We start from the raw sequence: 27,481 nt of genomic DNA on the forward strand, positions 1-27,481 counted from the left end.
ATCTTCACATTATGTATTTTTTCTATTTTCAATCATATTTTTCAAACTTTTCCTATTGTTCTTAGTGACTAATTTAGACGTGTTATCATATGAAAGTGTACACTTTTTTTCCCCTTGTATTTGTTCTTGCAGACACCAATAATAACATGCCACGGTTTGGATTTAAAGCAGTGAACATTTATAATTCTCAACATAATTTACACATTTGGACATTTTTGCACATAAATAAAATAAAACAATTTGTAAACCAACCAGCATGTAAACACAGACACACACACACGCACACACTGAGTTTGTAGAGTTAAAGCTCACGAACAGACGGGAGACACTTTTTGGTCAAAAAGGAAGATGAGAAAATGGGCGGGGCCAGTGCATAAGAGACGTGCTTGGGGGAGGGGCTAAGAACAAACAACTAAATCAAAATTGATTTCGTCTTCACATTCTTCCTGCTTTGGGTGTTTGCAGTTTGGAAGTCCAGTAAACTTTGGTTTGGAGTGTCACAAGTGGACAGTGGTGGATTAAGAATGTTTTCTTAAAAAATTTAAATTAAAATTAAAATTACAAATAAAATTTAGTAAAAGTAAAATAAAAAAAATCAATTAAGAAAAACAAGAACACTGGAAAGTAAAATAAATAATACAATTAAGAACAAAATAAAAGTTTTAAAAAAATGAAAATAAGGGGAAAAAAATAAAAAATGGAAAAAAATCACATAAAAAAGTGGGAAAAAAAGTGGAAAAAAATAAAGAACACATATTCAAATTTTGAATAATATAAATGAAAATAAAATTCACCCCCAAAAAAAACAAGAATAACCAAATAAAATAATATTTTTTATAATTAATAAATTCAAGGTCAAATAAAAACTAGAAATTAAAAATAAAATTAAGAAAAAAAATCCCTTCTTCAAGCTCTTCCTGCTTTGGATGTTTGCAGTTTGGAAGTCCAGTCAACTTTGGTTTGGAGTATCACACAGTGGTGTTGTTAATAATAAAATAAAATAAAAACATGTTCTTTATTTGAATTAGAAATAAAATAAAAATAACCAATAACAAAAACAAATCTTATAGTATAATAATATGAAAGACATTTTTTGCTGCTTTGGATGCCTTGTGTTTGGAAATCTGGTCGACTTTGGTTTCAAGTGTCTCACATCCGTTTTATCGAAAATTGGTAATTCATTACGGATAAAATAACACTAACATAAAATATCCTAAGATTCATATGAAGAATAAAAATAAATAAAATCAAATCCAAGTCCCTTCTTCACATTCTTCCTGCTTTTCGGATCGCGGAAGTCCATGCAGTCAACTTTGGTTTGGAGTATCACATCCACATCACTGACAGTGTCATCAAAAACCAAAATAAAACAAAATGATGAAAACAGGTGCTACATGTTGCCCAGCTGCGCTCCACTTCCATTCCTTCTTCAAGTAGCCAAAGAGCAAATAAATAGAAAAAAAGTTCCATCTTCAGCCTTTCCCTTGGCGCACGCGCACTCTCACACACTCGCACACACTCTGAGGTAACTGTTGTGACGCACACACTCGCCCTTTGTTCCTGTCGTTTAAATTAAGTGGTAAAGGGACACAGTCAAATTGTGGAATCATTCTTGTAAACCCTGAAGAATGTTCTGGAAACGTCATTATCAGCTAATAAATTAAAGCAAAAAGTGTGGAAATGGAGACCTTAGTAGGATGATTGTCAAAATTGAGCCCTGAGTAGCGAGTCCCTGAAGTGGTCTCCCCCTCCCTCACGGGTCCGCCTCCTGCTTGACGGCGAGTCCACGTCGCACCTTGATGACCGAGGTCTGGCGCCACGCGGCTCCCAGAACCTGCTTCTCCAGGACGGCGTCCAACTCGGCTCCGCCTCGGAGCCTCTCCAGTTGCTCGGCGTGCTCGCTCATATCGAAGCGTTCGATTTCCTCGTTGGCGCGTTGGATCTCGTCCGCGGCGGGGTGGGGGGCGGCGGCCGGGCAGTAGCCCTTGAGGTGGAGGCGCAGGCTGCACAGGTGGATGTAGTGGCGGTGACACTGCGGGCACTTGTGGGGTCGCTCGCGGGAGTGCAGGCGCTTGTGGAGCTTGAGGTGCACGAACTGTGTGAACTTGGCCTGGCACAGCTTGCAGTGGTACGGCTTTTCGCCTGAGTGGAGGCGCAGGTGGGTCTTAAGGTTGCTGGTGCTGCTGAAGCGCTTGTGACACACCTGGCACACAACAAATGGAGTCAGTTAAGGAGTCGGATGGTGATAAAACTGCCAAACATATTTCCAGAGCATGATTTTTTACCAGCCCCACAAAAAACACCAACAAAAATGTTGGTAACATGTTTATTATAAATAAAAAAAACAAAAATGTAACCATTTTTGAATCATGATATTATCCTCCTTCAGGTGCGCATGTCTTGGCCACCAGGGGGCAATACAGTACAGACGTATATAATACACAAAGAAGAGTTTCACAAATAAGTGCCTCAGTAAGCTGCAGTAAATGTAGTCAGTCATATTAGCTGCAAATAGAAACATTTACTTTTTACAATTTTAAAATCTTTATTTTACATTTTTCTACGACGATGCTATCTCGTTGCCTCATTTGGCACCAAAAGCCTCACCTGGCACTCATGTGGCTTCTCTCCCGTGTGGACCAGGTAGTGTTTCTGTAGATGGGCCAGCTGTGTGAAGCCCTTGTTGCACGTCTGACACTTGAACGGTCGCTCGCCGCTGTGGACGCGGAGATGGACCTGCGGGGCAAAAAATTGGCCGTCAGAAAAGCGCACTGGGTTGGTTTGAGTCACATGTGAAAGTCATGCGTTAAAGTCACGTGTCAAGTCTTAACCTTCCACTCATCACTTTGAACTCAGTAGCTTCACTTACATTTATACAGTCAGTTTTTCTGAATCTGTATCTCGGACCCAGTTGTGAATAGCCTTGAGAGGAATTGGCAACCTCCCTAAAAAGGTTTCTACTGTAGCGGATATGTCCCTCAAAAATTTGACAATACCCAACCGCAAATGAAAATTGAAAATGCATTTTTTCAAATGTCATGCTTTTTAAGTCAGGTCTCATGAATACTAAGTCAAAGTTTAACCGAGCCAAGTCCTAAAATTGGCGACTTAAGTTTGACTTGAGTCAAGTCTCATGAATACTAAGTCAGAGTCAAGTCGGGACTTTCTGAAGTTTTAGCCAAGAGTCCTAAAATAGGCGACTTAGAACTGACTTGAGTCAAGTCTCAAAGATACCAAATCAGCCAAGTGATGAGTTTCACATGGTTAAGCTAAGCCTCGTCTTAAAATTGGCACTTAGGTCAGACTCGAGTCAAGTCAAATAAGAGTATGAGGAACAGGAGACGTTGAAGCGGTCGGTGCCTCTCAATTAAGCAAACAAAATTTGGGGCCCTCACCTTAAGATTGGAAAGCTGTCCAAAGGTCTTGGTGCAGATGTTGCACTCGTACTTGATCTTCCCGTTGTGCTTCTTGAGTGGGTACGGCAGCGCCTTGTACCCGGCTGAGCCGAGACCCCGCTTCGCCTTCACCAGGTTCATCGCTTCCTCATCCGAGTCGCACAGTGTAGTGGCTGCCCGCTCGCCGCGTACCCCCGCGGCAGGGGATCCGGTCGATGGGGAGTGTTGCCCTGCATAAGGGCGGTGCGCAGCAGCTTTGTCCTTGAGGGAGGCGGCGGCTGAGAAGGCGCTGGTGGGCGCTGGTAGGAGAAAGTCCCGGCACGGGTGGGCGGCTTCCGACATCAGGAAGCGGCGTCCAGCTGCATCCGAGGGCAGGAGGGGGACATGGGGCGGCAGGTAAAGCGGGTACATCCGAGGGTAGATGCCGCCCACGGTGGGGACACCGCCCCCAGGAAGTGGGTAGTGATGTGGCAGGAGGTAGCGAGAGTAGGGCGCCCCTGGGGCGTAGAAAGGTGACAGCGGGGCAGCGGACGGCGGCGAGTAGCTGGGGTACTGCCCTAGTCCACCCGGGTAGAAGGGTGCCGACGGGCTCCCCTGGGGGCTGCTCTCCGGGCTGCTCCTCGCCGACGGGCTGGGCGTGGCTGACGACTGGTCCCCGGGGGAACGGGGGTACCCCAGGGCGCCCGCCTTGAGGAAGTCCTCTGGGTGTCCCCTGAGGGGCGGATAGAGGGCGCGCGGGTACAAGGGGCGCTCGGGGCTGTAGGCGCAGCGTGGGCGCGTGGGGAGTGGGCGGCTGGGCTCACTCCTGGGGACGTCCCGCAGGATGGATAGGACGCTGTGCTCCCGCTTGGGGGGTCGGGGGGTGACGGTGGGGGGAGGCGAGGGTTCCGACGCCTGATGCTGCTTCACCTCCAGCAGCGACCGCTCTGCAAGGACAGGAAAAGTCAAATCAATAGAGGTCTTGACGGATGTTTACTTTTGGGGAGATAAACGTGCATTAGCGTTCTCAAAGTGACACGTGCTTGACGGACGAGGTGAGGATCCGGACAAGAAGTCAGGTGTGTGTGTGTGGGGGGGTGCGTTAGTGCGCGTGTGTGTGTGTGTGTGTGTGTGTGTGCGTTACACATATTGTTACAAGTGAATGAGGTAAACACACTGAGGTGTGTGTGCAGACAAAAACCCTTTTTACTGCTGCTTTGTATTAACTTTACTGCTTCAACTCTATAAACGATGCTTTGTATTGGATAAAACTAGATTATATTTGCAAACACCGCTTTACATTAGCTAACAGTGCTTTTGCTTACACTGCATTATATTAGCTTAGCTTTACTGACACATTATTATAGCTAATGCTGTTTTATACTGGCTAATGTTGCTTTCTATTAGCCAACAATGCTGTATATGAACTCAAACCACTTTATATTAGCTAATTGGACTTTACTGCTGCTTTCCATTGGCTTATGTTGATTTAATGCTGCTGTATATGAGCTAACACTGCTTTGTTAGTAAACACTGTTTTTACTGATGCTTATATTAGCGAAGGCTGCTCTCTCTTGCTCTCTCACTCTCATACACACACACACCAGCAAGATGAAAGCGAGGATTAGCAGCCCAAACTCTTAAAAGCTAAGACATGTCAGCTCTCTGCTAAATGGCCGCCATCTATTATGTGTGGTACAATGTGTGTGTTACCCCCCCCCCCCCCCCCCCCACACACACACACACACAAGTGAGTGAATGAGTAGTAAGGCGTTGGTGAGTAAACATGGAGGTTATCAGTTAGCCTTCCTCCTCATCCTCCTCAGAAACCTAAACAAACATGGCCGCCATCTTGGAGATTTCAATCTGTCAGCAGCTCAGACAGGAAGTTCAAGAGGAGGGGAAAGGCGGGCTGGCAATGGGGGCCGGGGGGGCTCCCTTCTGTTCTTTTTAAGTGATAAATCAAACACACACACACACACACACTGAGAGCTGGATGGTGCGTTCAAGTGCTAACACTACAAAGACGCTAAAAGGAGAAAGTGTCGTCTAACACACACTTGTTCATATATATGTTTAGTGGCTGCTTTGGCGTCTACTTGAGGACATGTTTGGGTTGCTAACTTGCCAAAATAATGCTGTTTTATATTAGTTAAGGCTGTTTTACTGCTGCTTTTTATTTGCTAATTTTGCTTTACCACTGCTTTATAATAGCTAATGCTACATTAGGCTGCTCAAAATCAGCTAATATTCAGGCTGCTTTATTGCTCCCTTACATTAGCTTGCGCTGCTTTACTGATCCTTTACATTTGCTAGCATTGCTTGAACACTGTTGTGTATATATTAGCGATATGCTTTAAATTAGCATACACTTTTTAAGTACTGCGTTACCACTGCTATATATTAGCTGCTATACAGTATTACTTAAAAACACCAGATGTGTGTGTATCCACAAAAAGTTGAGATCATGGCGAGCCAATCACGCGCTAATTTACTTACTGAGCTTCTGCATCATGAGTTCCCCGGTTGGCGGGTAGTGTAGTCTCCGTGCGTAGTCGTGGCAGTACCACACCAGGAGCTCTGCGCCGGCCGGCACTGGCTTGACGGTGTAGAAATAAACGTCCAAGCCGTTCTGGCATGCCGCCACGTTCTGCTCGGCCGCCGAGTGGGCCGGGTTGACGTAACGCATCCAGTTGGAGCGAGACTCGTCCAGACCGTCCACAAAATGGTGGAAGTCGCCGTCGGCGTATATCTGAAGGCGGGAAGGAAGCAATATATTTAGCTTTGTTGTTAGCTAGCTGATTTATATTTGCCTTTATTGCTTTAATACTGGTTTATTTGGTTTACATTGGACTTTAATGCTACTTTACGTTTGTTAACATCACTTTTACTGCTGCTTCATACTGTGTCTCATGTAAGCTGTCCACAAAACGGTGGAAATAGCAACACGCTTAGCTTCGTGACTCATGACATGGAGGGGGTAAGGGGCTACTTCCTGGAAGTGACAAAGTGGGTCAGCCCATCACTGTTGTGGACTTACGGGACGCTTCCTGTGACATCACTTCCTTCCCCTCTCGCTTTCTCAACCAGTTACACTTCCTGCGACAAAGGCTCTGATGTCACAGGAAGTGGTCCCCCCCCAGAGTCCCTTCACTCACCCGCCAGAAGTACTTGCGGTTGGCGTCCTTGGGCACGCTGTCGGCCGTGTAGATTTGGCCCACCAGGGGTCCGAAACGGGTCCCCTTGGGGACGTACTCCCGGCTGCACACGCCAACAACCTGCACACACACACAAGGGTACTTTTTAGTCAGTTGACTAAATAAGAGAAGCAATAGAAGCCTTAGTCAGTAATGTTACAGTCTAAAAACAGTTGGGTCAAAGGTAACCCAATTATGGATTAAAAATGGACCGATCCACTTTCTGTTGTTGTGTTTTTTTTTTTTACAAAATAACACAAAGTTGGGTCAAATTGACCCAAAATAGAGGATCGGTCCATTTTTGACCCATAGTTGGGTTATTTTTGACCCAACTGTTTTTAGTGTGTATATAATGCAGTCAAATAGATTTTGTGGAACATGAACAATGACTACAGATTAAAATATTCGGCTTTATGTGCAACCCAGCGGTTTTAACGCAATCATTTCAACCCAACGGGCTTTCACTTCATTTGCTATCAGTGCTCAGCTTCCTCTGGATAACAAACACTCTGATGAAATAATCCATACCATCACACTTTTGACCGGTAGGGGGCTGCCAATGAGGGGGTTGGTTATTTACGCAATCGAGATAACTTTTTCACCTCCGTTATGGGCAAAAGTGTGAAAGAGATAACAGGTGGGGTTTTTTTCCATCTTGACGATTGAATGGCTCCTGCTTGTCGGCAGGAAATATTGCGGATAAGCGGCAAATGGATGGATATTTTAGCTAGCGCTACTTTGTTTTATAAAGGCTGCTTTGCAACTGCTTTACATTCGCTAAGGACGTGCGTGTGCTGCCGTCTCACCTCTTTTCCGTCAGCCGCGTGTTTGAACATGAGGTTCCGGGGCAGCGAGGCCTGCGCCCTGATGCTAGCGGAGTTAGCATCCCCCTCCTGCCCCGCCTCCCACGTTGTATCCTTGACGATATACGTGCACTTCTCCTCGAACTCGGCCTCGGTCCAGCGGGTCATGTCGGCCTCGTCCGCTGCCTCCATCTCCGAGTCCGGCTGGATGCCGTCTGAGTTGGTGGAGGCCATCTTGGCGCCGTGGTGGTCGTCCTCTTGCTCCATGGTGTGCGCCCCCTCACTGGTCAACATGGCCGAGCTTTGAGAGGTCGCCTGGGAAACACATGAGAGAGATGTAGTTTTATTTTAGGGCTAGTACTTTGCTGAGATTCACTAAGGGGGGCTCCAAAAAGCTTGAGGATTTAGTTTTCAGGTATTTTTTTAGGTTTGATGTTTAGATGTTTTTAAGGATCAAACTTCTGAGTCTAAAAATTTGATCTGGAGGCCGTTATTGGGCCAAACAAAGACCACACTTGGGGGTTCGGGAACCTTTGAGCTGGACCTTGTTTCTACGACTCAGGAAGCTTTTGGAAGTTGGTGTAGTGTCTCAGTCTAGAAATCTTTGATTTAGCAAGTGTCTGAATGATGTTCTTGGGTCATTAATCGGGGCTAAAAGAAAACCCTGCTGGGTTGGATGGTATCTCAAGAAGTTCAGAAACCTTTTGGAACCAGATTGGATGTGTTATCTCAAGAGGTTCAAGGACTGTTAAGTGGCAACTAATATCTTCATTTAGTTCCGGGATCATTAGTCAGGACCAGCATGGGTGGTACTTTCCAGGTTTGAAACTTGGAAAGTACCAAGAACTGTGTTGAAACTTTTATGTAGCTTGAATAGAGTTGAGAGCGGATGCAGGAAACAAAAAAAAAAATCTTTTAAGCCTGACAAAATAACAAATCAATCTTAGTTTAATTAAATATTTTAGGCTGGCAAATTGAGTGTTTGATTTCTAGCAAAGATTTCTGACTATTATGCGCGTCTTTGACATTTTTGTCCAATTACGACAAAGCTGCTGCTGATTTTCAAGTGGGTTTGCTGTGAGTCAGACACGGGAAGAAAACGGCGGAAGTAAGGAAGTAAAGACGAAAGGAAGTTCCTGTGACGGAATCCGACTAAATTTGGAAGTTCCAGCGATTCAGCAAAGCAGTAGCAGCGGGATGAATTTTTCCGTGGAGGAAGAGAAGGACAAAACTTTTCCATTTCGGGGGTCTTGACCGGGAGCACATACGATGTACACACACACTCACGCACACACTACACACTTCACATCAGTGACGCACTCAACAACAAAATTCAACTCCAACTGCCAATGATTTGTTTCATTTTCACTCGTTTACATCAAAGGACTCGCAAAATGGGAAGTTTGAATAAATAAATACATTTGAGGGAGGGAGTTTGTGGAGTTGTTTTTAGCACCGTTCATCTCTCGAAGATGCAAAAAAAAAGGAGAAGAAAATGACATTCAAAAAGCGCCATTTGCATGTCAAAATGTAATTATTATGAAAATGAAGCAGCACACCTTTCAAATATACAAAATGATCATGCACAAAAGTTTGTAGGGCGATTTGAAAGTCAGTTCATGAATGAGTGAGAAGCTTCAGTGACATGACAACATGATGTAAAAATAAACCAGCTGCTCTATTTAAAGTCACTTCAGCGTAAAATAACATTTTAGTCAGGCAAATTCAAAACTCCAAAACACTAAACTAGGCCAATTTGAAGCTGAAAAACAGCAAAGTTGACATTCGAATTGCTTATTTTGTTGATTTGTTAAACAAAAAGTGTCTTTTACGCTAGTTTTGTGCATTTCAACAACACATTACAGTAAATGCACACAAAAGATTAAATAACGCATCAAAGTACACTTTAAACTTCAAACTATCTTTTTTTACCTGCTTATTTTGTACATTTGTTCTTTGCCAAAAAATGAGCAGTGCACAAATATCAAATTTGAACTTTAAAAACATTCAAGCAGGCGTTTTTAACTTCACACATTATGTGAATAATAGTACTTTTAAAAAGGGCAAAAGACACATTTAAGTCTCGAAACATAATTTTTTGCTTCCCAATATTGTGTATTTTCTCAGCACTTTGCACACATTTTTTTTTCACTAGTTGAAAAAAAATGGCTAAAAGCATTAAATAAGATATATTACATTCTTTATATGCTTTCCGCATCCTAATTGTGTGTACTTTTACATCTGTTCCCGTTTTTCTTGTCTTCAACTAAACAAAGAAATATATTTAAGGAAAAAAGTGAAATTTAAACCTTAAAACACTAGAGTAGACTTTTTACTTAATTTCTGTAACAATACGATATTACAGCACACCATGATGTAAATGTATGCAATTTTACAATATGACACCTTTTTCTTGTCCACAGGTAGTAAATTCAAACATAAGATCTAGCCTACTTTTAAACAAGGAAAAAAGCACTAAATATTTAATTTTCTACTCTCTCAACAGTGCACAAATATTTCTTGCCCACCAATACAAAAAGGAGAGAGAAAAAGCACAAATGACACATATCTGTTTCAAGAAAGGAAATCCAATTAAGCCTTAAAATAAGCAGCTCTGCGCGTTGTTGTTTTTTGTCCACTTACAAACAACAACAAAACAAACTTTTTAAAACACCCTTCAAAGAAAGTCCAATTAAATTTTCCGAAACACCAAAGTTGGCCTTTTTTTCCTTTTCTATTTCCACAGAAGAAGACATCTCGCCGCACGCCAAAAGTAAAGCATGCACCAAAACACAAAGCATGAAAGTTGGCAAAGTTTAAATGTGGAAAAGGAAAAAGAAAACTATTCACCGTGTAGCTTTGGTCCCATCCACACATAAGGACGTCTGGTCAGGGCCTCTGTGTCCGTTCGTGTGTGCGCGTAGGACAGGTGCACGCCGTCCTCTTGTGCCTGTGATACTCCGCGCTAGTCCTCGCGTGTGCGTGCGTTCGTGTGCGTGTGTGTGCGTGCGTGCACGCGTGTGTGTGCTGCCGTCGGCGCGCTGCGCTTGAGTGTGTGACACAAGGCGAGAGGCTCCTGCTATGTCGCCAAGAGGGCCGGCGGGGACACGCCTCCATCGAGAATAGGATACGCCCCTGTTGGGCCGGGTCACGCCCCCCTGGTACCATACTCCCGCGCACGCGCACGCAAATGACCCGCCTTATGAGAAAGGAGATGCTTTCACCGGAGGCAACACAAGCATTCAAACATGTTATGTTCAATACAACTTTCAAAAAGTTTACTTCAATAGTATGCCCTTGTGATTTTATTTTTATTTAGATTTTTTGGGGGGCGCGTTTTGGGTTTTTATTTCATTTGTTTGTTTCTTAAATTGACATCACTTTATTGTTTTCATTTTTTTTCTTTTATCCTTAATTTTATTATTATTATTATTATTAAATTTATATTTATTTTAAAATTTCTGTTTGTATTGAAGTTTATTATTTTATTTTTATTTCATACATATGTATATGTCTAATTTACTTTATTGAAGATTAGTCCGGGTTTAAAAAAAAATACATTCTTTAGTTGAATTTGTCCTGATTTTATTAATTTTATTTTGTTCTTTTTTAGATTTATTTTGTATTAGTCCACTCTTTATTTTTTGTTTCAGATTTTATTTCATGTGCATTTTATTGTAGATTATTGTATTGGTTTTTTTTTTACACATGATCATATTAACTTTTTTATGTTTCTTTTATATTTATTTATTTATCTATTGTATTTTATTATCGTGTTAATTTTATGTCATTAATTTGTCCTTACTAGTTTCTTGAGCAATCTTTGATTTTCTTTTTTATTTTATTGTATTTTGTATGTGTGTTGGGAGTCATTCAAAAGGACAACCAAATGGTGCGCGTGCGCGTGCGCGTGCATGTGTTGGGGGGAAGCGTTGAGTCACACGCGGTGTCACAGGATGCCCCTCTCTTCCCCAGGAAACAACACGCGCACGGTCTCCACGCACGCGTGCACACACACACACAGTATGAGAGCGTGCCTGTAGGGGGCAGCACTGGTCCTCATCGCGCCTTTTCTTGCTTCACGTCGTCTTACTTTGTCACGTGTTTATTTGTGTGCTTGCTTGTGTCGTTCACTTTGTCTCCTGCACTTTCTCCTCACTTTTATGTAATAACATTCTCAAATATGCTTTGACGTGTGCATGTTAATGAGATGAGGCAAGAAGAAAAATTACACAAATGAGGACATGCAACGTACACTCCCATCTGACCAGAAAAATGACACATTTCCAGTTTAATTGTTCCTTGTGTTCCTTTTTTACTTTCCAAAAGTTTCATTTCAGTTTTGATTTTAATTTTTTTTTAAACTGCAAGGCCATTACAGCCAATCAGAAGAAAAATGATAAGAGGAAAATAGGACTTAAACTTCCTCCTTTTTTTACTTTGATGTATTCCTTAATTTTGTTAAATTTCATTGTTAACCTGTTTTATTGTTTGACTGGTTTTATTTTACTTCATTTCATTTATTTGTTGATGGTTTTATTTTATTTTACGGCCTGTTTGACTGGTTTTATTTTACTTCATTTCATTTATTTGTTGATGGTTCTATTTTATTTTACAGCCTCGTGAGGATAAGCGGTTCGGAAAATGGATGGATGGGTATTTTATTGTGTAGTTCATGTTTTTTTCATTCGATAGGTGTGTCATTTTCTTTTTGTGTACTCTTTCAAAAGTTTTTAAAATCCACTCATATATTAAGCTTTTATGCACATTTTTTTTAACGTCATCCCCCCCCCCCCCCCGCTGCACAACACACACACATAGTGCATGTTCACCCTAAAAAGCAGATGACACATGAACACGCCATGCACATGGAAAATCTGCATGCAAAATGAAAACGGAAATGGAAACCAGAACTTGCCCCAAAAAATAGAAAGGACAGACTCGTGCAAAAAAGTAAAAATAAAGACTAATACAACAAAGCAAAATAAAAAATACAGTAAATATAAAATGAAAATGTCATGAATAAATAAATGCAAACATGAATAGAAAGTATGTATTAATTAAATCCAATTAAATAAAAACAAAAAAAGAACTTGAAAATAAAAAAAGTAGAGACTAATAAAATTTAACTATTAAATAAATATTTGCCAATAGATTAACCACAAATGTGAAACTCCTTAAAGTGCTTTCAAGGTAAATGGCATCACATAAAAAAAACAAGTTGTGACAAATGGAATTACATTAAAAAAAAAACCTGCAGAGATTTCAAACATTTTAAATAATGTAATAATATTAAGTTATTCCAAACCAATAAAAACTATATGGACAGAAATGGAAAGGAATTGAGATCAAACACAAATTATTCCCATAATTAACGAGCATGTGTGTGTGTGTGATGAACAGCGGCCATGTGGAGAGGAAAACAATTTTCAAGAAGAAGAAGACACATTCAACCTCCTCTTCCTCTCTTTCCTCCTTGGCTGGTGACAGAGGGTCTGACCACATCAATGGCTGCCTACTACTTCCTGCCCCAACACACACACACACACACACACACCCCCACACACACACACACACACACACACACACACTTGCAGATGTGTCCACAGCTGTCGGCCAGCCGGAAGAACACGAGCCGCATAAACTCCATGTTAGCTGTTAGCCACTGATCATGCTAATGAGCATTTCGCCTTGGCTACTTAGCTTTGACATTCCAATAAACAAATAAGCCTTTAGCTGCCACATGCTAATAAACGCTATCCCTCCATTATCGTAAATAATAAGTCAGCAAAGGACTGATGACAAGTGCATTGAGCACAATAGAAATAGCCATAATAATTCAATTGGCCTGTTGATTAGTTCGTGTTGGGGCTGGGGGGGGGCGGGGGTGGGGCATTAGGGAGCTGTTTCAGGTAGCTGGGGGGCACACAAACAATCACAAAAAAAAGTTTCTTTTTGTTCAAGACGCATGCCTGCAGGATGACAACACACAAAGACGGCCTGCATGCAATGTTTGCTTAACGCACACACATTTTAATTGGAAGAAAGTGTTATCTGTTTTAATCATAAAAATGTGTTTTTACCGCATATTTCAGTTGGTGAGAGAAGTGGGGTACATTCATACATACAAAAATGTGGGAACTTCTCAACTTCCACATCAGACATTGATGCTTACTTATCACATTTTGATGTGTCATCAAGATTTGGTCCTCTTTTTTTGGGGGGGGGGGGGGGGGTCGATGTCATATGCAGTGTCAGATCTCACACTGCAATAAATAAGATAAAAACAAAAACGAATGAAAGAAAGAAAAAGTAAAATAAACAAGATTTTGACAAAAATACAAATCAATTAATGGAAATAAACTAAGGAAATAAATTATACAAAACAATTTTAACTTCAGAAAAATAAAACTAAATAAATAAAATACAACCCAGAAACCAGTTTTATACTGTAAAATTAAATTGCAACCAAATACATTAAACAAAAAAAAAGAAGGAAATATAACTAAAATTAAAATCTAAAATAAAATAAACCAGAACTTGCAAAAAAATAACAAATAAATTACAGGAATTTCAATATAAAAAAAAAAAACGTGGCAAGAGAGTGAAAGATAGCGAAAGCCTTGTAAAAGGAAACCATAGCGCAACTTTTGTCCTCTAGTCCCCCCCCCCCCCCATCCTACCCCCCCCCCCCCCAGGTGATCTGCAGAGTCCCAAACATGTTAATTGCAGCCCACAGGCCATTTGATGCCTCGCCAAATCACTGCGAAGGATCAGCCATTGTCCACCTTCCTTTGTGAGTGAGTGAGGGGCAACTTCACTTGGTGCACGCCGGACCCTCCGAGTGTGTGGATACAAGGAGTTAATCCCTGAATGGGGAAGCCATTAGAGAGAATTAAGCAGGTTAGAGCGACCATGATCCCCCGCCCCACCCTCCACTCCCACCTCTCTCAGCCTCGTGGCAAGCGCCCGGGTTAGGACTTCCCGAAAACCAATGGCGTTGGGTAGATTGAGGAGGGAGGAAGGGGGGATTTTTAGGAAGCCCCCCCACCCCCTTCCTCCCCCCTTCCTAATCTGGCCAATCCACCCCTGCTGGGAGCAGATACACTCACATAGACACACATACACGTACACGCGTCGGGCACAGTCAACAGATGGCAAAAACTCCGAGTAAACTTGAGCAAGACTCGCAGCAGACACAAACAGCCCCCGCTCCCCCGCCCCCACCACCTCACTGATTTTACTCCCCAATTAGGTCTCAAGCTAATCGGCGTCCTCAGCACGCAACCGCACAAACACACGCACTTCATTAAAACGCAACATAGCACACAAACACTTCCTGTGTGAGGGTCAAGTCAGGTGATTTGTCCACATCGCGCTAACAAACGTCATCCATGTAGAGTGAACATACTAATAAACATGTTAGCCGTTAGCTGAAAAACATGCTAACAAACAAAAGTACACAGTTGAACGTGCTAATGAACGCGGCATGTTAGCTATTAGCCACCAAGCAAATGTAATGAGCGTCACCCTGTTACGTTAACATGCTAACATGCACGTTAGTGGTTAGCTGGCAAACATGTTCATGATTCGCTTAACAAGTATGCTTGTAAACACGCTAGGGCTGGGTATCCATTTTTCCAATTTGATTTGATTCACTTCACTTCAATCCGATATCGAATAATTAACATTCTATTCTAAATTAAATTTTGTGGAGGAAGTAACTGGTTAAATCATTTAGTGTTATAATCACTTAAGTGTTACACAAACATTCCATCGCTGCTATGCGAAAAACACTTATGTCAATTTAATTTTTTTCATTTTTTAGATTTTTATGTTTATGCGTTCAGTTTCATCCCCAAAACATAAAAACTTAAAACATGGGGAAAGAATTGAGATAAGCGTTTTTCACATTGCAGTGACAATTTGCACCAGCAAGGAGGAAATTCAATACATATAAATAAAAATATGTTCATAATTCTAATTCAATAATTGTAAATATAAATGTAAAAGATTCATGTAAACAGTAAATGTCAAGAAAACAGTTAAATACAAAAAACTCAGCCTTTAAAATTCAATTTTCTTATGAATTTATGGGAAAAATAAATATTAAAATAAATGATTCATGATTTTATGAATCGATATCAGGCTCGAAAAGGAAAATCGATTCAATATCGATTATTTGATATATATTTTTTAACTCAGCCCTAAAACAGGCTGATGTTAGCCATTAGCTGTTGAACATGCTAATAAACATGGCATTAGCCACCAAGTAAGCTAATGAGCGTCACCATGTTACGTTAACATGCTCAATGCACGTTAGCGGTTAGCTGGCAAACATGTTAATGAATCTCTTAACAAGTATGCTTGTAAACACGCTGATGTTAGCGATTAGCTGTTGAACATGCTAATAATAACAAACATGGCATTTTAGCAATTAGCCACCAAGCAAGCTAATGAGCGCCACCATGTTACGTTAACATGCTCAGTGCATGTCAGTGGTTAGCTAGCAAACGTGTTTATGAATGAGTATGCATGTAAACACACTGATGCTAGTCATTAGCTAGCACGCATGCTAATAAACTTGTCAATAATTGTATACCGGTGAGCAAAGATCAAACAACTGCAACTTTTACAAATGGAGCAGACTATTGGCGAGTAGTTCCTCTCCTTCTTGCGGTTAATTGCACTGCGGAGCTAGCATGTTGTGGCACAACCTGGTACTACACTGAACTCATGAAACTGTTAACTCCGAATTGGCTTTATACTGTAAAAAAAAACATAAATGTGACTGAAGTGGACCAGGCCAGACTTGCAAAGTCTTTAAGCTCATATTCCTTAAGAAAAAATAAAATTTTAGGCTATCGTCACTCAAAACTGGATCGGTTGCACGACTGCTGTCATCGCCTGGCATTCACGTCACCGCTGCGTCACATGCGCATACCCACGTAGAGATCAAGACATGCCAACGCTCTTCACTCCACACTTGAGCACAGACAAAACAGACACTTCCCACACACGCACACACACACCACAAGCATGTAAACATGTTCCAGTAAATAACCTGTAGTGACTCACTGCACACATACACACACTTCGACAAGCACACACACACACATTCTTTATTTTTTTCAGTGTACTTAAAATGGCGTGAATTCGTAATTTTTCATAGGCTGGCACCGAGTCCCTATACTCCACAAATGGCGTAATGGTAAATGGCCTTTAAGGGGCGTGGCTGCGTGAGTGACAGTCGGACATTTCAGTGTGAGCGTCGTCCCATGCTTCCCATGTTTTCATTTTGTATTTGTGTGTTTGACTGTTCCCGTTTCATAAACGGATGAAAGTGCGTTGATGACTGTGGCTCTCCTTGCCCACATGCGAGAGCATTACACTACCTTAGCTTTGCTCTATTTTTTTCACTTCACTTGATTAGCTGCGTATCTGAATCTGTATCTGTTTGCTTGTGTTAATTTTGTCAACAAAAACTAAAGAAAAATAATTTTGCCAACACACTCAATTAGAGTAGACAAAACTAAAACTTTCATTAATAAACAATAACTAGGACTAAATCAGTATGTATTTTCGTCGACTAATAAAGACGAGACGAAAATGTACTTCACTAAATAAAAAGTGGACCAAAATCTATTGACATTTTAGTTTATGAACAAAAAAACGAGACGAAAATGATGTGATTTTGTAGAATCTTGTCTCTGCTAATCTGTCATGTGACACACCCACTTTCAAATCTGCAACTAGCTAGTTAGCGAGTGCAACATGCACAAACACATGGGACAGACAGGAGGTGGTTTCACGGTGAAAGGTTTAAAAAAAAATAATAATATGTATATATATATATAGTTATAATAACGTAACATTAATCCAGCGGCTGTAACATTCCAACATTATTGTTAAACCGACCGCTACCTAATGCTAGCTAACTTACTTGCTCATAGCATGGAGCCATAGTAGCCACTGTAAATGTGTCAAGTTGTTTTTCATTTAAAAAAATGAGATACATTTTTATGTGAAATAGTTTTAGATCTGAAATGTTCAACATAATCTTGTTAATGCATACTATAATACATAATAATTAATACAGGGGTTTTAAATGATTGTCCTGACTAAAACGAGACTAAAACGTTGACTAAAACTCGACAAATAAAATGATGTTTTCTTGGACTAAAAATTGACAAATTTAAAAACGGGATGAGGTTGACTAACTCTGATAAAAACTAACAAGCGTGATTGAAACTGGACTAAAACTGAGACTAAATTTAAAAATGGCAGATAAAATGAACACTACTTGTAACTAAACGTTTGGTTTGCAACACAAAGTTTAAAAATAAATAAAAATAATCCGCCAAGGTGCCACTGTATTTTCATTTGCGTGCATGTGCGGGATTGTGTGATTGACAACGTGAGTGTGATGGCCAAAAAAAGCAACACACACAATATGCAAATTAGCGAGTTGCCACACTCCAAACACGTCCACGCCTTCATATTAAGTGTTCATTTAACATTTTGTACTTTCACTAACACAATCCACACACGCACACACACGCACGTATGCAAATCACAAGGAATGACATTTAACGCATTGTTGACGCCCTGCATCTCAAGTCAACCCTGAGGCACAAACACAAGCATGTTCGGTTACATAACCAACAAGATAGACACCATTTTTTATGTGTCTGCTATAGGCTGCTGGATTATGAACAACATATTAATCATGATTCATTTGCTAATAATTAAAATCACGATTAGGGCAATCATTTGTTTTTGTTTAAACATGTAAAAAAAATAAAACAATATTAAGACAAATACATTTCTTTGAAACACCATTATTATGCGAGTTCCTATTGGACCAAACAAGATTTGTTAAATTAGTCATTTTAAAATAAAAAAGGTGCACATATATACATTTAAACGACTCAAAATTAGTATTAATAATCTTTTATTTTTGTTTATGCCGATTTTGTAATTGTGGAGTGTAAACATTAATTTTTTTTAATTTTTAATTTAATTAAAAAAAATTGTAACACATACACACGCATGATTTTGTGCATTTTATTATTTGTATGTGGCTATAAAACATTTAAAATAAGTTGTTTTGGCAGGAATTACTACGGAAAAGGATTAGGGTGAAAAAAAAAAGTTTGGCAGGATTCTCACTTTATTCTCAGAATTCTGACTTTAAAGTCAGAATTCTGAGAATAAAGTGAGAATTAACTCTGACTTTAATCTCAGAATTCTGACTTTATTAGTGCTACTATTATTCTCACTTTTAAATCAGAATTCTGAGATTAAAGTCAGAATTAAGTCTTGAGAATAAAGTGAGAATTCTCACTATTAAGTCAGAATCCTGCCAACCTTTTTTTTTCTCCTCTTCACTGTCCCTAATCCTCTTCCGTAAATTACGGACAAACATAAAGTTGTGTTGTTTTTGCGTACGTTATTTACCTGCTGAAACAAACACACACACACACACACACATTGACAAGGAAGATGGCCGGGCAAAAATTGGGTCACCAAGAGGAGCTTGTGTCAGCTCAACTGACAGACGTGTAAAGTGTGTGCGTGCGTGTGTGTGCGAGTGCGTGTGGGTGTGTGTGTGTGTAAAAATATTAAAAACATAAATATATAATGCACATTTCTACAAAAGGCATATTTTATAATTGAATAGATGACGAGATCAAGGTGCAGCATTTGTTTCTTGATATATTTCATATTCTGATTTATCTTTCATGATTATTCGTCTTTGTCACTTTATTTACGTTGCTTGTGTTCCGCCGCATTAAGTGCTCTTCCTGTGTGTGTGCGCCGATTGAGTGAGTGGTCATTAGGAGGTTAAATGGGGCCCGTTGTCCGGGCGGCGTGCTGATTAAGCTTGGATGGGGTCGGGGCTGCCGGGCACCTGCCACAATGGGCCCGGGTCTCATCCATCAGCGCTGACCCCACGGCCAACGCGACCGATCCCCCCCTCTGCCCACCCTCCCCGGACAGTGTGCGCGCCCTCCAGGGGGGGCCTGGATGCTCCTTCACCCACCCAGGAACTGACCAGTACTTTTAACCCCCCCCACCTTCAACGCCGTCTCCCACCAGTAGACCCCCGCCCGCCCACTTGGCGCCAGGATTAGCAACACTGGCCTCTCCTTGTTTGGTGACCCCAACAAATGACCCAAATTGGGTTAAATGTTGCTGTTATTGTTTTTTTTTGGGGGGGGGGGGGGTTGGACCAAACGGACAATCAAGCTCACGTTGACTCCTTCAAATTTAAAAACAATGAAGACGTCATTTCAAGAACGCCGGCCCGATTATCTGACTCCTGACGTGTGCGGTGTGTTAAGAATCATTTTCAAAATCAACCAAACCTGATTATTGGATGTCTCTGAAGCTGGTGCAAAGCGATTCACTTGGAAAAATGATTAGGGACAGGACAACAACTGTAGATAAACCTCCGAAAGAACCATTACGCCACTACACTGAATCAGTTCCTGGTCCGTGGCTTCTTCTGTGGTTCAAGCAAGGGTCCTCACCCTGGTCTTAACCTGACAGGTCCAGCTCCACTGTGACCCAGCGACCTGTGGGGCAAGTTGCCCCTTGGCGCCACTTAGCAGGGGGGAAAATAAGAAAAGAAAACGCTGAGCACGACAGTTGCCTCGAGGACCCGGACCTCAACTTTGATTTGAAAATGTCACTTTTTACGTGTGTTTATTCTTCTTCTTAATCAGGCTGAGAACAAACACATCGATTGTACGGTTGTTCACACTTAAAAATATATTTTATTCATAATAATAATCACAATAATAGTCATTTTAATATGCACTGATATGCTAGTGTAGTAAAAGTACCCACTCTCTGTAGTTAAGTAGTCCGTCCAACTAGCTATCTAGCTAGCTGTCTTCTTCTCAGCTAGCTCACTAGCTGTTGCTACAAAAGTAAAAAGTACAAATAAACTATTTCATCAGCATTGAGCTATTCCATGAAAAAGATAGCTGGGGAATATCTTCATTCTACAAATTTTGTAATATTTTATTGGTCAGTTCATTATGTTAGCTAGCTAGTTAGCTGTCTTTCTTCCCAGCTAGCTAGCTAGCTAGCTGTAGCTACAAAGTACAAATGAACTATTTCATTAGCATTGAGCTATACTCTGAAAAAGATAGCTGGGGAATATCTTCATTCTACAATTTTTAAAAAAAAAATATTTTATTTGGCAGTGCTGTCTTCTCAGCTTGCTCACTAGCTGTAGCTACAAAAGTAAAATAAATCAAAAATACAAATGAACTATTTCATCGGCATTAAGCTATTCCATGGAAAAGATAGCTGGGTAATATCTTCATTCTACAAATTTTGTAATATTTTATTTGGCAGTTCGTAATGTTAGCTAGCTAACTAGCTGTCTTCTTCTCAGCTGAGAAGAATAGTAAAAAAAAATTTTTTTTTACCATTGTACTTAAATACAATTCAGTCTTCTATTTTTTTTAAGTACTTTTGCCACCTCTGATTCAGACGCAATATGACACGTGAAGAAAATGTGTAATTATGACACGTATGGCACACTAACAACAACGAAGCATCATGTCTCGTTCCAAACATGTCGTTGGCATCAAGCCGTGCGCTCCAGACAAAACACACTCGCAAGAAAAAAAATCAATAGAAACATAATCAGACCCCCCTAAATCCCCACAACCACAAGCTGTCAGCTACAAACCAGATTAATAAATGCATTAATAACAATACATACAAATTAAACATGTGCTCACTCTATTACATAGTTGGGACAAAAGACAGTGGGGGGTCCTGCTTGTAGTTGGCGGTGGGTGCGCGCTCCAACTCAAAAGACCGGCAAAGTTGTCAGACCTTTGAATATGCGCGTGTGTGCGTGTCAGAGGACGCACACAAAAACACACAGAAAACCCGCGCGCACACGCATGTGTGGTAACAGTAACCCAGTGACCTGCTAGCCTTGAAAAGTGAAATGGATTTACTACTCTTTCACCTTTTTACCCTCAGATTGCTTCATTGTTGCTTCCTCGCCTTTATCGCCGCTCTTTGTACAACTGTGTGTACGTGTAGTAAATTACGCAACAAGGTTAGTGGTGGCTCTTTTCCCCAAGGCCGACGCTTATTTTTAGTCCTCGAAGATAGTCGCGCATATGCACACACACAGTCCAATGCGGCCTCACACACACCCTCGCTATACACCTGCTTGATAACAACAAAAAAAAAAAAGACATAAGAAGAGATAACACACAACAACACAAGAAAGTGTGCGCGTGTGTGCGCGAGCGCGACATGAAGTGGGACACTCGTGAGCACTTGTGTGTCCATTGAGGATACAAATACACAAACATAGACTCACACACACACTTCACCGCCCAAGTGTAAATAATCTGCTGACCGTGAGGCTGGATGGCAGAATACACCAATTTGGCATTATTGTTGATATAGCCTACTTAGCATGAGCTTGATGATTCTTTTAAGCTAAAACTATGAAATGGGGTGAAAAGGCATGTTAAGAAAAAAATGTTTTGCCTCGGACATCAATTTTACAGATCGCCACGAAAATGAGCAGACATGGCCCATCATAATGTGAAAAATTCGACAACAAGATCAACAAGAACAATGCAAGAACTTAAAAGAAGAAGTCAGCCATTTTGTTTTGTTTTTAGAAGCCATTTTAGGGTCAACTTGTCCATGAACACAAATTTGACCGATGGACACGAAACTGGGTGGACATGTCTATTCTAACAGAACGTGGGAAAAAAACTCAAGGACCCCCATGCCAGAAAGTGAATAAAAAGTCCGCCATTTTGATTTGGAGCAGCCATTTTAACCTAAAATTAAAATAGGAAGAAAGTTTGCTGTATGAAATGGCAACCAGTCCTCTTGAGTTTGTCTTTACGCGTCCTGACATTGACTGTTAACCAATCCACTGTCTATCCTGCTTCTTTCGCTTAACTCCAACTCACCATAAATTGTCCTTAAATGTGAATTGTTCTTCGTCTATTTGTATACTGAAACTGATTCGTGAGCAGTCATGGGTCTAAATTGTCCATAGAATACGGAAAGCCCCAATTTTCTTGTCACCTGGATAGCAACCTGCTCACATGTGGCCTAAATGAGGACGAGACATTCATTGTTGGCCAAACCTGATTTTCACCCCATTTGCCTATTGTACTGTCCGAATTTAGATCTTTGAAACTCATCCAAGACCAGACCGGTTAGGTTGGGTCCAAACCTGATTTAAATGACAGGGTTGTTGCCTGAAGAAAAGAACAAGAAGTACCATTTCTTTAAAAAGCACAAAAACGTCAGTGATGTCATCAAACGTTTTGTGTTGCGTTCCAATCATTCACCAGCTCCGCCCTGATTGGACGGTCTCCATCGGAGATGTCCAGCATTCACGAGTGGCGTGGCTAACATGGTAGCAATGACACACGCACGCACGCACGCACGCACAAACTCAGCGTGCTGCGGCGCGTGTCGAGCAGAGCAGGAAGAACGTTGGCTTCTGTCCGATTCCGTTGGCGGCCTGCCAAGCCACACGCACACGCACATGTCCGTTCACAGCTTAGCGCCAAGACTCAATCTGGCTGGGTGGTTTCGCATGTGTGTCTGTGTGTGCGTGGTCAGAGAGAGTGGGCAACGAGGAGGTAAAGTTTAAGTACAATCCGGCAGGAGAGAGTAAACACTGATAAATCCCAGCTGTGAGTGTGTGTGTGTGTGTGTGTGTGTGTTATCGTGCACACGCCCCCTCCCCGGCACATGCACACTAAAACACTTCCGAGCCCCCCCCCCCCCCGAAACCTTTCCATCACATCCATCGTCCCACACACACTTCCACTACTTTGATGAGGTGTATGTGTGTGTGTGCGTGGGGGGGAGATCCTGATCTGTTTTGCGTAAAGATCAGTCGAGGGGGCTCGTGGGCACGACGGAAGTGGAAGCCACACAGCTTGAAGGAGAGAGAGAGAAAGAGAGAGAGAGAGAGACAGAGAGAGAGAGACAGAGAGAGAAAACAACATGCTAACGTAGCTTAGCATCAAGGTGCCTATTTAAGGTATTAACATGCCATCACATTGATGCTAATAATTCCCATCCATCCATTTTATAATTGAATTAACGGATTCAACCCCAGATCTGCACATTGCGACGCAAATTGGCGAACCACTATACCACCATGCTGTCATGAATCACATTTTTGTGGGTCTCATCATAGCCCAAAACTCACTGATTGTTTTCATTTAAAAAATGGCCCAATTTTTGTTAAGTTTTTACACAAAACAATAAATTTTTGGTCAAATTGACCCAAGTAATCTCCATATTGGGTTATATTCAGCCTCAACTGCAGGAGTATTAGGGTGCCCAACATGAGGCCCCAATTGTAACTGACACGCTAAAAACAAAAGGGTCAAAAATGGACCAATTCTCCTTTGAGTCAAGCAAATCATGAATATTGGTCAAAATTTTACAACCCAAGAAGTTGGATCAAATGTACCCATAAAGTGGATCGGTCCTTTTTTTATTATTATCCATAATTGGGTTACTTTTGACCCAACTGTTTTTAGAGTGTAGAGTCGAAAAACATTTAGGTCAAAAGTAACCCAATTTGGGTAAATAAATAAAAAATGGACTGATCTACTACTTCATTACTACGTCATTTGGGCAAACTTTCTTTCAATTTTTGGGGTTGTTTTATACAAAATGTCCCAAAAATACATCTTCGGTCAAATTGACCCAAGTAATCTCCATATTGGGTTATATTTAGACCCAACTGTTAGAGCATTAGGGTCCCCAACATGAGGCCCCAATTGTAACCCAGTAGTGCCCCAAGAAAAGTTGTAAAAAGTTAACCCCCCCCCCCCCCCCCCCGCCCCAACACCATTTGGACTAATCAACACAAAATTGGGAGGGTGTGTCAATCAGAATCTTTGCTTGAAATGGAACAGGAAGTCGGCCATTTTGGTTTGAAGCCAACATTTTGAGTGAATTTCAGGGTAGAATAGAAGAGAATGTCTTTTTTGTTACTACTATATAAAAAAATTAAATAAAACTCCATTCCAGTGTCGATGTTTGTCAAATCTAAAATGAACTAAAAAGTAAAACAATCAGAAATATAAAACATTTACGTCAAAGGATAACTAATATTTAACGCTAACGAATTGTGTCAGTAGCAATATTGCACAGTCCTTCGTATAGGTGTCCCAATATTTTTGTCCAACTTGGGAGACATTCACACGACGTGTTTGAGTAAATGAAGTAAAAAAACAGAACCTAACTTTGTTGATTTGCTGTCCTGTGCACAACGCTGGAGGCCCGTCGCCACGGCAACCGTCTTGGTGACACATCCACCGTCTGGCCTGTGGTTTCCTCTCAAGTGGTCAACATTAATGCCCCCCCCCCCCCCCACTCACAATACACACGCACACACACTCGCTCGTTCACATGAGCAGTCACACACACTCTCACGTTCATGCTTCCTCTCAATCACAAATACACGCGCATTCTCTCTCACATATACTCTCGCATTATACTCTCACATGACTTTCAATTGCGCACACGCACAAGCACTCGCTCTCTCTTACACACACACACACACACACTGTAAGAGATAACAGATGAAAACACAGACAGGATGAACACATGCAGCTCAGGATCAAGCTGAATCACACACACACGCGCGCGCGCACACACACCCCCACACACACACATGCGTGCACACAAACAGCTGCTTGCAACATGCAGAGGCAGTCTGCACAGCATTTCCTCTGCACATTTTATTCATTTGGGCTCCATTCAAGCCGACGGAGCACTTTCACTACACGCATACACGCAGCCACAAAAACACACGCACACACACACTTGTGCGCACACACTGAAAAGCACGCTTGGGATTGGCTGACACTCTGTAAATATTTACAGGAAGTAGACGGGGTCCACGGTGCGGCCTGTAGTCATGGGAGACCAATCGTCCTTGGACCCCGCCCCAAACACACACATTAAGACCCCCCCCCCGACCCGACACACGCACACACATCTCCGGTCTTTCCGATGTACCACCAGGTTAGATGGATCAATCATGAACACGCGCACGCGCGCACGCTCATACACAGAGTGGACAAGGTGTTGATGTGCTGCCCCTCTGGATGACCCTTCACCTTACCCCTGAGATGCTCCGGCCAATCACAGGTCACCTTGACCAAACACACGCACGCTAAGTTTTCAATGAGCAAGTTGCAACTAAGCAGCTCAAACGGACACACACAAATGTACACTTTTACACGTGTACAAGCACACACACACACTTTTGATGTATATACACACACACTTCCATTACTGCTTCATTACTGCTGACCTCACGTCAGCTCTGACCGCGGGCTACACTCTAAAAACTGTTGGGTTAAATGTAACCCAATTATGGATCAAAAATGGACCGATCCTCTTTATGGGTCCATTTGACCCAACTTTCTGTTTTGTTTTTGTTTTTATACAAAATGACCCCATTTTTTGACCCAAGTAAAGGATTTAAGTTGTTTTACACCAAAAGACCAATTTCTCGACTCAAAGTTGGATTAAATTGACACAAGTAGAGGGTCAGTCCATTTTTGAACCACCGTTGGGTTATTTTTGACACAACTGTTTTTAGAGTGCACTCTTCCTCCTCCTTCATCTTCTCATTCCTTTATTATCTTAAGCGAAACACACGCAGCAACACCATCTTCAAATCCAAATGTAATGACTTCCATTGTTGAATAAATGTGATCTGATTTCCATCTAAATCACACACTCTAAAAACTGTTGGGTCAAAAATAACCCAACTATGGGTCAAAAATGGACCGATCCTCTATTTGGGTCAATTTAACCCAACTTTGAGTCAAGAAATGGGTCTTTTAGTGTAAAACAACTAATAAAAACAGTTTTAGAGTACAACAATAGACCGATATGGTCTTGGTAAACAAATACCTGTCAGTCCTTTTGCACACTCGTGGCTGACAACGAGGTGCTCTAAAGTGACCATTATAACCCGAAGCCTGCACATGCTGGCTGTCAACTGTCAAGTCATATTTTTTTGCCCACACTCTAAAAACAGTTGGGTCAAAAAGACCCATTTTTGACCCAACAGTTTTTAGAGTGCAATTCCTCGCACTTTCGTCTTTCTCCGCGTAACATTCGCACACTCACAGCTGACAACGAGGCACTCTTAAGAGAGTGTCTAAATTGAGTTTAGTGCTGTCACTATTGAATATTTTTAGAATCGATTAATCTATCAATTATTTAATCGACTATTCGGCTTCATTTTAGATTTGCATTAAAGTGTATATTATATTTTTTTCCTGATTACTGTTTCTTAACCAGTGACTGGTGTTTATTTTGTACTTACTATTCATATAGTGATAAAAAAAAAAAAAAGGCAGATTGATGTTGCACTATGTTACCGGTTCGGTCATTGTTTTCCAAAGTCGTTTTTACAGGAGTGTCACAACAGTGCCAGCGAGGCATGAAAATAATGTCAACAGTCAACAAAAATAACAACTGCAAATAATTGCGACTTGTCTTCTTAATTTCACTTCAATACCAAAGGTTAATCTTCAAAGGCTCGTTCCTCCGCCTCACAGCGGCCCGGCGGTCCGACCCGTTCGATGGCGTCTCCGAGGAGGCTGATGTCATTTTTACAAGCATGTCGGAGCATTCCCTGGCGCTGTTGGGCGGGTGTAACGCGCCGCTAATGAAAGGGCAACGGAGCACAAGAGGCTTTCCCAACGTTCCTTTATTTACGCGCTCGAACAAGAGGGCGGCTGGGACATCACACACTGTGAAGATCATTAACGCAAGAGTTGGGTTTGGGTGCGTTTCATGTGGGACGCCCGCAGAATACTCTGTTCTCTTGACACAAAGACACAAACAAAGTCTTTCTGGTGAGGAATTCTTCTCAAAATTAAAAATAAATAAATAAAAGTCAACTTTAAAAAAATCCAACATGAGAATGAAAATCTGCATAAAAAAACGAAATGAATTAAATACAAATATTACTGATAATAATAACAATGTTGAACAAAAATCTGAAATAGCTGACATTCAAGACGATTGACCCAAAGACACAAAG

At 41.4% G+C, this 27,481-nt stretch overlaps 2 protein-coding genes across 2 annotated transcripts in view; one reads left to right on the forward strand and one right to left on the reverse strand.

Annotated features, from left to right (window-relative positions):
• Positions 1 to 27,481, forward strand: part of atg5 (ATG5 autophagy related 5 homolog (S. cerevisiae)) — a 79,330-nt gene that overhangs the window by 36,135 nt on the left and 15,714 nt on the right. The window lies entirely within an intron of this gene.
• prdm1a (PR domain containing 1a, with ZNF domain) lies at positions 179 to 10,498 on the reverse strand. Its single transcript, XM_086079426.1, has 7 exons — positions 10,225 to 10,498; positions 7,378 to 7,689; positions 6,533 to 6,652; positions 5,874 to 6,126; positions 3,396 to 4,321; positions 2,608 to 2,736; positions 179 to 2,203 (listed from the first exon to the last, which is right to left on the reverse strand). Exons 1-7 carry the CDS (start codon positions 10,249 to 10,251, stop codon positions 1,754 to 1,756), a joined length of 2,217 nt encoding a protein of 738 aa, XP_085935552.1. The 5' UTR covers positions 10,252 to 10,498; the 3' UTR covers positions 179 to 1,753.

This window comes from Leptonotus elevatus, chromosome 6, assembly GCF_054856555.1.
Source record: "Leptonotus elevatus isolate MCC_2025b chromosome 6, RoL_Lele_1.0, whole genome shotgun sequence".
NCBI lineage: Eukaryota > Metazoa > Chordata > Actinopteri > Syngnathiformes > Syngnathidae > Leptonotus > Leptonotus elevatus.

Excerpts from the sequence above, each read along its gene's own strand:
- prdm1a (XM_086079426.1), bottom strand. The coding sequence starts at position 10,251 with ATGTGTGGATGGGACCAAAGCTACACG. Across the intron at positions 4,322-5,873 it reads ACTCATGATGCAGAAGCTCA|AGCGGTCGCTGCTGGAGGTG; the intron begins GTAAGTAAATTA and ends CTGTCCTTGCAG. Across the intron at positions 2,737-3,395 it reads GACAGCTTTCCAATCTTAAG|GTCCATCTCCGCGTCCACAG; the intron begins GTGAGGGCCCCA and ends TTTGCCCCGCAG.